This window comes from Trachymyrmex septentrionalis, unplaced genomic scaffold, assembly GCF_001594115.1.
Source record: "Trachymyrmex septentrionalis isolate Tsep2-gDNA-1 unplaced genomic scaffold, Tsep1.0 scaffold131, whole genome shotgun sequence".
Classification (NCBI taxonomy): Eukaryota; Metazoa; Arthropoda; class Insecta; order Hymenoptera; family Formicidae; genus Trachymyrmex; species Trachymyrmex septentrionalis.
Window position 1 is genome coordinate 1,293,604 of NW_017304450.1, and position 10,497 is coordinate 1,304,100.

At 36.7% G+C, this 10,497-nt stretch overlaps 1 protein-coding gene across 1 annotated transcript in view; it reads right to left on the reverse strand.

Moving 5' to 3' along the window:
- The window catches only part of LOC108757063 (ABC transporter G family member 9), a 131,764-nt gene that overhangs the window by 19,346 nt on the left and 101,921 nt on the right, over positions 1 to 10,497 (reverse strand). Inside the window, exon 2 of the mRNA XM_018501367.1 lies at positions 112 to 272. Coding sequence (XP_018356869.1) covers positions 112 to 272 — 161 coding nt within the window. The remainder of the gene's footprint in view (positions 1 to 111; positions 273 to 10,497) is intronic.

Below are 10,497 nucleotides of genomic sequence, written 5' to 3' on the forward strand. Positions count from 1 at the left end.
AATAATTCTTTGAATCTAATCATCGTTATCGAAGTTGATAACACGCCGAATTCACGAGAGTTGAAGTGTGTGAGAAAGATTAACTAACTAATCTATAAAATAATGTGATACCTGAAGGGCCCATAACGGCCAATAATTCGCCTGGCTTGACTACTCCCGACACATCTCGCAGGAGCACCCGTTTCTCCTTGACCACCTGCAATCCCCGGAAGATTAGCTGCACCGGACGAGAATCCAGCGGGCACACCAACTGCAGCGCTGAGCTTTCCACTCTGTAAACATTGAAATATCGCACTTTCAGAAAAGATCTCTTGATATTTCCGTCCTTACCTTTTTCAACAGAAAAATTCTCATATTCGCGTAAGAAAATATCTAATATTTAGAAAGAAGATTTCTTTTCGAAAATAAGATACTTATTATTGAAAATAAAAAAGATATCATTTTAACGCAAAACTATAATTAATAATACAATTCGAAGATAAGAATTAAAATAAAAATCTTTAAAATATAAAAAGATGTCATTTCAATGCAAAACTATAATTAATAGTACAATTCAAAGATAAGAATTAAAATAAAAATCTTTAAAATAAAATTTTCAAAGTGACTGTTGTAAAATTTCAAGTTACATGTGGCACATGTGGCACATGTGGCACGCCGATTTTATTTGAAACCTTTTCACGTAGCTACGATAAACCATTAGCGTAGATTCTGCGAGCGTAATTATCGTCAGCGTTAAACGTGCTAATTGCGTTCTCCAGATCTAGATTGCCGTATCAACGCGTGACGTTGATATAAAGGAAAAAGGCGTCGATTACGTCCAGACGCTTTTATCGGAGGGATACGGCGCTAGCGAGATTAATTCGAATTTAATGGTTCGCGAGAGACATTCACGAGTATCCCATAAAAATTCACTTTAGCGCGAACCATCGGATAGGCGAATTTCGGTGGTCCACGTCGTGGAATCTGTGGAGGGAGTCGTTAAAGCAAGGTGATGTAGATTCTAGTCAGGCGTTCGCACTCGGCGCGAACGCGAGAGGCAAGCTTTATAATAACAATGACGTCTCATAGGAGTTATTTCACGACGGCAATTAAGCCTGGCGTGCGTTACGCTGAGAAATGGCGTTTCGCAATGCCAGAGAGACTCGTGCAATGTTGTTGGAAAATCTTTCTCTTTTCACCTGCCGACTGACCTCTTTCATATCTTTCAAGAACGTACCTCAATTTATTTGAAAATTTTCTCGTATTCTTCACAATTTATTAACTATTGTTTACGTTTGGAATCTTTGATATTTCAATATTACACCGTGTTCATCGCTTTCTCAAAAAACTCCTCTTATACAATTATAAGAACCTATATTACTCTTATTAGAATTGGCAATTGAAATTGGAACACGATTATAAACAGACTATGAATATAAAAATAGAAATATTTCACAAATAAGATCTAATTCAGGGCTAGGATATTATGAATCTTTTCGTAAATATTTCCAATTTGAATAATATCGTTTTTCATCAGAATAATTGTTACATAATAAGACAACTGTTATCCTATTATAAACGTTCCGATTATAACGTTGGCATTATTAAATATTGGCATATAAATGTATGTTTCTCTTTTCGTTTGTGCTAAAACGCATAAAAAGTCTATTTTCTTTTTAAATTATATAGTAACTCAAAAACAAATAGTAATCAGAAAGGCATATTAAAAATTTTCAGATTATTATTGTATATACAATGCTCTAATAAAAATTGGTATCTAAATTTTCTTTCATTGTTGATTGTTTCATTACTTTACATCTGTTTTATATATTTTAGAATTATAATTACACTCTCAAATCGGATTTCTAATATCGAGAAAAAAAATTCTTGACGTACTTAATTTTAGGTCAATTCTATACAGTATAAAATTATAACTATATTAAAGATTAAATTAATCATTTTTATTCTACTCCTTTAAATAAAATAAGATCAACATTTTATCCTGAGATAAGTATACCACATATAAATTTAGGTTTATGTATTTTTACATTTACAGAATAAGTCTATCCAGTGTTAGCAGTCTATAATACGTGCTAGGCAACGAAGCTGTCGTCACGTGTTGCATTAAGAAACACGTGCTGGACAAATGTAAAATTACATTCTTTTTTGTCTAAAGAATAGAATAAAAGATTTCCTTTAGATTGATGTTTAATATTAAATGAAGAATATTGTGTCTAATTTAAATTTTTCTATTAAAAAAATTAATGAGATAAATCAAGAAAATACTTCATTTTAGATTTTAGAATTTTTTATTTTACAGAAGAATAAATACGATTGACTCTGTATATATATCGATCTTTTTTTTATAAATTTTTTTATCAATTTTTTTTATAGATCGAGAAATAATAGTATTGAATAAAGGATTCTTTTCCGAATGAGACTTTGAATATGTACTTACTGATCTGTGCATGAATTTATCCGCGTTTTATTATAATTTCCTTCCATCTTGAAGGTGCTGCTTCCTCTTCTTCTATGTTTAAACATTTCCGCGTGCAACAACGTGCCGGTGCGTATTGTACAAGGAAAGAACGGTTACTGTGATGTATAGAAAGACTTCGAATTTTATTTTAATAATACCAGTGTTGCCAAATTTCGGAATTTTCCCCTAAATTTGGAAGATCTTCTCTACCGGAAGGACGAAAAGTTTAGGGGAATTTTTAGAAAAGATAAAGATAAATATCTATATACCTAATAAGTACCAATCCTGGCAGTTCTTATTAGCACAGACACACCATATTCATTTTCGACGCTATGATTTTTTGTAGATTTTTGTAAAGTTTTACGAAAATTCTACAAAAATCTAGAAAAAAAAATGTTAAAATTGGAATACTACTTTTGTTAATTTTGTGAAATTTTTTCCATTAGGAATATGCATTTATCATGGTTTTTTTTTTTTTTTTAGATTTCATGCAACGCTGTTGGGGAAAATTTAGAGAATTTGTTTCTAGCTGTTGAGGCTTTTGGCGAATTTTAAAACATATTTTAGGGGACAAAAAACTTTCAAAATTACTGGGTAGCGATCATGGAACTTTTTCCTTGCGGCGGAAACGTGAAAAGTGAAAATTTTTCGTATGTATGTGTGTGTACATACACATACATATGAATGTATATATACATATTGAAGAATATATGCCTGTGTGCAGTTTATTGAGAATTCATAAACGGGAAAATACTCCACAAAGCGCCATAAAAATTGTATATTGAAACGCACTTCAATATTTCGTATTACCTACATATACGAAACATCGAACGCTTTCGCGTCCGGAAATTGCATTCTGCAATTGAATCCTGCATCCTGTTCCTTGTAACTAAAATATTATTATACCGTATCCGCGATTTTTTATCGTTCATATTCCCAATATTCCGAAGATAGTGGTAACAAATTCAAGACGATAAAGGTGCCTTTTCATGCTGACGCTCGGCGTTCATTTTTAGCATCAAAACAGATCACGTGATAAAAATTGACGAATATCAGGCGTCAATTTCAATCACGTGACCTATTTTGACGCTAAAAATGCATCGAGCGTCAGCGTGAAAACGTACCTTAAAGACACGTGCAAAGCATCAGATCACAGCTCTGGGGTGCGTTCTGCGCAGGAATTGCGCACGAAGCGCATGATGCATCATTTGTCATTGTTGTTCATCAAATAATAGAGAAGGATGCAATGATACACCATGCGCTTCATTCGTAATTCGGAACGCATACCTAAATATCTACTAAAGCGTAATCCGTTTATCTAAATTGGCAACTTCTCTATTGGCTATTTCGACCGCCATTTTCAATCTAGTGGCTGTAATCCAATAAGCGCTTGGTATTATTAGTACACGACATGGGGGGTGGAGTTTACACTTGGTGCTATAAATGCTTCGAAGTGATTGACGAATCGGAAGAAAGAGTTTTTGAACAATCAAGAAATACTTCGGAGCATTTGTATAGCGTCAAGTGGACCGTAGCTATGGTTATTAGGTGAAAAATGGAGGACCTTTGCGCTACTTTGCGCTAGAGCTTTACTCGGCCGACGATACAAGCGTCACGCACGAGAAATGCCCGCCGTGAAAAATCTCATCGCAGTAGCGGGGATACGTCATCCGTGACGGCGCGGTCCGTCGGGGAAATCGGGAAGAAACTAAGCCAAGAACGCGCTCGAATCCGCGGTGCACGCGAAAAAAGCGAGGGTCGTTGAACAACGGGCTTCAGATAATAAATTCTCAGCGTGGCGATGTCACGTCATCCTGGGTTCGTTGAACCTGCCCGCTCATTGCATGTCGGTATCCAGAGGGAGAAAAGAGCAGGGAGGAGGGAAGGGGAGGGGGTGAGATGAGAAAGAACGAGAGACAGAGGAAAAGAGACGTTCATTGTTCATTCAAAATTCAGCATATCTTTTCAGGAAGCTAATTTCGGTCATATCTCCGTGTATGACACAGCTGTATTGAAGAAAGATTTCATTGATCACTCACAAGATGTAAAATACGAAGAGTTTTACATTTTTCGGATTAATAAAGAATTTACCAAAATAATTTTGTCTTAAGAGCTTTACTTTAGAGGGACAGTCATTCTTCATCGTGTATTCAAGTGTATCAAATCTTTCAGTATAGTAAAAAAATAATGTAAATGATAAATATATTTATTATATTTAATATATTAGAATATATTTAAATACAGTTTCGAAATTATTGCCGCTCTTATCATTTTAAATTCCATCTCCAACTAAAGATTAATTTTTTATTAATAAAAAAATCGGTACTTTTATTCGAACACCCTTCATGCTTCTATTTTATATATAAACATAGTAATTTAGATGTTCTTGTAAACGCCGTAATTTTTCTCAAAAATATTTAATGTTAATATACATTTTTAGTTAAATGTTAATATATCTTACTTCTATCCTTCATATAGAAAAATTTTGTAATAATAATGGCATCTAATGAGCTCCGTCGCCTCTTCACATTTTTCAGGCATTTCAGCTTGTGACAGTATGACGACGTTTAACATTCTGTTATAAAAAGACAGAAGGAAGCGATGAAAGAAAGAGCAAGTAGCAAAAAAGAGGATGTTACGAGGGAAAGAGAAACAATTTCGTCGGTTTGAATAATATTTATCGCATTTCTATCGGGGTCATCGTCGAGTTATCGTCATAATAACAAACAATTCATACAATAGATATAAATGCGACACGTTCGCGACACCGTAACAGAGAAAATATAATTATTCCCCGAGTTCGCACAAGAATATCAAACCGATAATCTCGAATTCAGCCGATGTAATGTCCATTTCTACCTTGATTTCTACCAATGTAGTTTAATTTTAATCTCGATTCAATCAACTCTTCGTCTTTTTCTAGTTTAAAGAATTAAATGGAAAAGGCAGAGTGAAATGAAAAGAAGTTGAACACTAAGATCAGAGTTAATCTACGTTGCGTGTAATAGAAACGCGGAAAAATCGGGGATGTACGATGATTTCGTAATACACATGCAGCACGTCGTCGTCAACGGTCACATGTTACTTGCATCTGAATCTAAAGGGGGGTTGCCGCGAAGCGTGACCGTTCAATCGCGCGTGAATGATTGCGCGAATTAATTTCACCACCTCGCCGCACCAGGGCCGCCCTGGCTAATTCTAGATTTCGCGCCGCGGCGACGTCCTTTTAACCGCCGCGACGAGCGCGGGTCGCATTCATTTTCAGACATTTTTATATCTGCTCTCGCCCTCCACCCGGGTGTCAAGTCGGGGTCGCGCGGGGTTAAGTCTCGTTGAAGGAAGTTACGAACGCACGCCAAATTAATCCTATGCGGGTTCATCGACCTGGCCATGGCGCGCCGGCTTTTTTCGCGCTATCGTATGCCTTTTCCGCTTTCGCACGCGCGAAACGTGACGCACACCCGCCGGCATTTATTACGAGAGCAGACTTGACGCGACTGTGTCGTGTCTCCTGGATTGATGATTAATTCCGAATGTGCATTAGATAGAGAGCTTAGCAAAAGCGTTTCCCCGCTTAGATCATACTCATTCGAACCGAATATATACCGAAATAATAAAAAAACATATACGAGAATATTTTGAATAAAATTTTATTATCACACTGTAAGCGTGTTGCGGTTATCGTATGTATATTGAAAAAAAGAATGCTATATTAATAGCATTATTTCAACAAGAAGAAGAGCATTACTCTTTAGTTGAAAATAATTCCGTTTAATTCAATTCAGACATTATTAATCGAACAAACGGTGTGCTCTTGTTTTGATAAAATTTTATTTGTTTCATTAAATCAACAAGTTTACTTTCAATTAAATTTTTGCTGTTGATGCAACAATTATTTTTTCACTGTAGGCTTACGCCGAATAAGCATATCTCACACACGTATTTGTAATCTTCATTCTCTCAAAAGAATTAAATAATTATAAAGGATTTTTATAATGCTGTTAAACCTTTGTTTGTGATTTTCATATTTCCTATAACTCAAACGTTAGTGTGATTTTAAGTTTTATTTATCCGAAACTTATAAAAAATAACAAGCATTCTGAAACTATTTCCCCGTCGGTGTGCCTTATCTCTATGTTATATTCTTTTCGTCATTTTCGTAGTTCATTGTTTCAATGTCAAGTCGAGGTCTCTCGGGTTAAGTCTCGCCAAAGAAAGTCGAATTCACCAAATTAACCCTGCCTGAGTTCATTGAACCAATGCGAAGACATGCGTAATTAATAACTGGATTCCCGCATCTCTCGTGATCACTTCATGTGAATAAAATTATTCTCGCAAAATAATGAATACGTAATGAATACGTAATCGATGGAAATAATTTATGTACTTATCGTGAGGTTAATTATTTCCGAGATTTGAGTAACGATGAACTCGGAGGATCTCGGTGTTGCAAAATTTCGAATATTTTCATTAAAAACCTCGCTGTTGAAACTTTAATAATGTTAAAACGTCATTAATCTTTAACATAAATAATCTAAATCTATATTTATCCCAATTATTATATTTTCGCTTACAGGATAAGAGTATCAGTTATAATAACAACAGAATAAAATATTAACGGTAACATAAATCCTAGTAATATTTTATTTGATACCTTAGTATTGATACCTGAGGTGAGAATTTAATATCAACATGAAAATATTGTATATAGCTTTAAACAAGCTTAAAATTTTGATCAAGTTTCTATAATACATCTTCGATTTCCACTCTCCGTCAGCTCTGCTACAAAATATCTCATCACTTTTTTTCACCTCATACATAATACAGCAAGTATTCTTTTGGATATCTTCCTTCGGTTATAAACGAATTTATTCTCAAGATAGCCACGCTTTGCCATGAATTTTACATCGAAATTAAACGTTGAGATTTGATTTGATTTTAAATCATTTCGTCGTATCGAGTCCAGACTCGAAGAAACCAGCACGGAAAAAAAAGTTCATCAACTCGATGGCGAACAACACAATGTGGTGTAAATCAGATCGGAGAAAGTCGTAACCTCAATTAATTAACCCCGGCGACACGGCAGTGACTCGTTCGCAGGGTTCGTTGAACCTCGCGGGGCAAGTGGTCGAGCTCGTCGAAGGGCACTTGGGTTACTTACCTGATAAGGTCACTAGGACCTATAAACGAGCCGATTGACGAGTGCAAAAGTTTCCAGACTAATCTAACTGGTAGACTGGTAAGACTGCCATGCCGTTCGCAAACGGAGAATAGATAAGATCGTTTGGCACACAACAGTTGGGACAATCGATCGATGATCGTTCCAACCAAGAGCTATTCTCGAAGGATAATCCGGCGCAAAGAGGAATGTCTTGTTCCTGCGTAGGAGTATTACGCCGGCTGCGTCTCGAGGGATGTCTCAAAGATTTGGGATGGGATCGGCGACGTTGGCAACATTTTTGAGGAGGGTGAATACATATATATACCTATTCTTACGACGGGCGCGCATGAATAGAGAATGACGCAAGCTTCAAGCTGGGAGAGAGCCGCCTCCTTCTTTTATATGAAAAGCGTTTGAAGACCGCGCACGACGAGCTATCTCTGCGGCTATCTCGGCCGGAAAGTGGGACGGCACGGTATGTGTCCAGCTCTTCTCACGAAGGTTTTATCACCTCGCTATCGCCCATAGTCTGCAATAACCGCCGTAGTAGAAAGTATGGGTGTCCACGGTGGCCATAGCTCGGCGCAGCTCTCGCGATCAGATAACGTACGATTGTATGCAGATCCCCGCGTGTATACGCTCCACCACACTGCACTTTGCAATTTTTATATCTCATTTTACCCCTCTTCGATATTTTCTCGCGGAAACTGCCGCTGACACGCGCGCACGCGTGGAATGCGCACGCGGAAAAACTCTTGCAACGAAAACTTTTACCTCGCCGCGAGACTGGACGCCGCGACATCCCATAAATATCGAAGATATTGTGCAGATTGTTTTCTCAAACTTTCTTAAGTTCCGAACACTTGCATTCTTATATAACGCGGATCCTTCGTTTATACGGTATTTAATGTATTTATACTACATCGTATTTTACGAAAAGTTTTGCAGAAATATATTCGCTGTGGAAAATATCTATAATTTACTGGGAATATTTTTTAAATATAAATCTAATTTAATCCCCTCCATTTGCAATTATATTTTGCTCTCTTCGTCCAAGTTTTTTTCTAGGCTTTTGAAATGTGGAAAAATTCGGGGTCATTTTATAATCTCTATTACAAAATAATCTATTTAACAAGACATTTTAGGAAGGGGGATTCATTATTTCAGGGAAAGAGTGAAATTGAGACAAAACAGATTGCGAACGTTAAGTTTCTTGCACTGTAGAATACAGCTTCATTTAATTTTAGTTTGATTTTAGTAACCTTTTTTTTTGTCAAGAAAAATCGAACGCAAGTTGCTGTTTCCAAATCGAGAAACGTGTCGTAGACCGGAATGTTTTGGACTGAGTCGCTCGTAAATTCATTTTCATAGTTACACATAAAAATATTCAATTTCTAGCTGTGGCGTGGCGTGTCGTGTCTATACTGGAGTTTGCCAAAGTTCAAAGAAAAGCAATCAGCAGTTTATTTCGAGTGTTTTAAGCGACCATGTTTTCAGGTAAAAAGAGTGAATCTTATCTGATAAAATTTAGTCGACACATCACGTATGTTTGTTTTGATCTTTCATCTCGTTTTTCATCGTTAAGCTTTATAACGTTTTCGATTCGGTGTTTTATGGCTGTAACTGAATTTTATTTGAACGAAGTGAATAATTCTTCTCGTTTTCGACGCGTTAATCAAGTTTGACTGAACGTTCAGATCAAACGAGCTGTATGTACCTAGTTGTAAATACGCTGTGAGTACCGAAGCAGACTCGTTTAATCGCGCGAAACGAAACGGGTTTTCTGCAATGCTCCTCGTTGTCCACGAGATTTTCTGTAAGACAGTTCGTTGACAGTGAAGGAATCCTGTACGATCAGGATAACTATGTAAATTATGAAGAACAGTTTCGCACAAAATTTTACATTGGAAAAATTCCTTTTTTTTTTTTTTTTTTTTTTCGATTGCAGCAATGAATCTTTGCGAAGAAGAAAAGAATTAATCGGTTACATTAGCTCAAGAACAATGAGTTTAAAGAAGTGATTTATATTCACACGCTAAAATTATATAATCCATTGAATTCTTTGACTTTTACATATAAACGATTATTAAAGAGAGTTATCTATTAGAGAGAAATAGAAGATATCCAACTTATTTACTCTAACCACAGGTCATACTCTTAATTAAATTAGTTAATTCATTGCTCGAGGCGCAGAGTGTGCGTTTAATTTTAAAATCAGGATTCTGTTAGAGGTCGATCTCAAGATTTCAAATTTAGAGTGCCGAAGTGATAATTTGCAAGAAAAATTGAAGGCTCTTGTACGAGGGCTCTTGTACTCTCCTTCAGGTCTCGAAGGCCGAAAGCGCCGAAATGTGAATGTCATTATTCAGACTGGAGGACGATGCTGAGATAAAATGAATTTTTCTCGTGCGAACGATCGCTGACGCGCGAATGTTGCTGCAATGACGCGCAACAGTGGACAACGGTGCAACGCGCACCGAGGCGCGACGCCGGTGCGTATCGCGGTTCGTGCCCGCGGCACGGCTACGTGCCGAGCATGAAGGAGAGTAAACGCAATAACTGTATCTGTGGTCCAGGGGGTCACTGTTCCACGGTTGCACACGCCCGACCGTACCTTGTCGTTCTTACACGGCTCCGCTGCCACCGCGTGCAGAGACGGCTCTAAAGTCGACGGTGCCCCGGGCGAAAAAGAATCTCGCACGCACCGTTCACCAACATTTTCCGGACGCACGGAAATTCTTATGTGCGCGAGATTTTATTAGAACATATATATATATATATATATATATATATTAGGTGTAGTAAAAAGTCATCGCGTATTTTTTAGCTCAAAATTATATATACAATATCTTCGTCAATAATGAATGAAATTCAAATT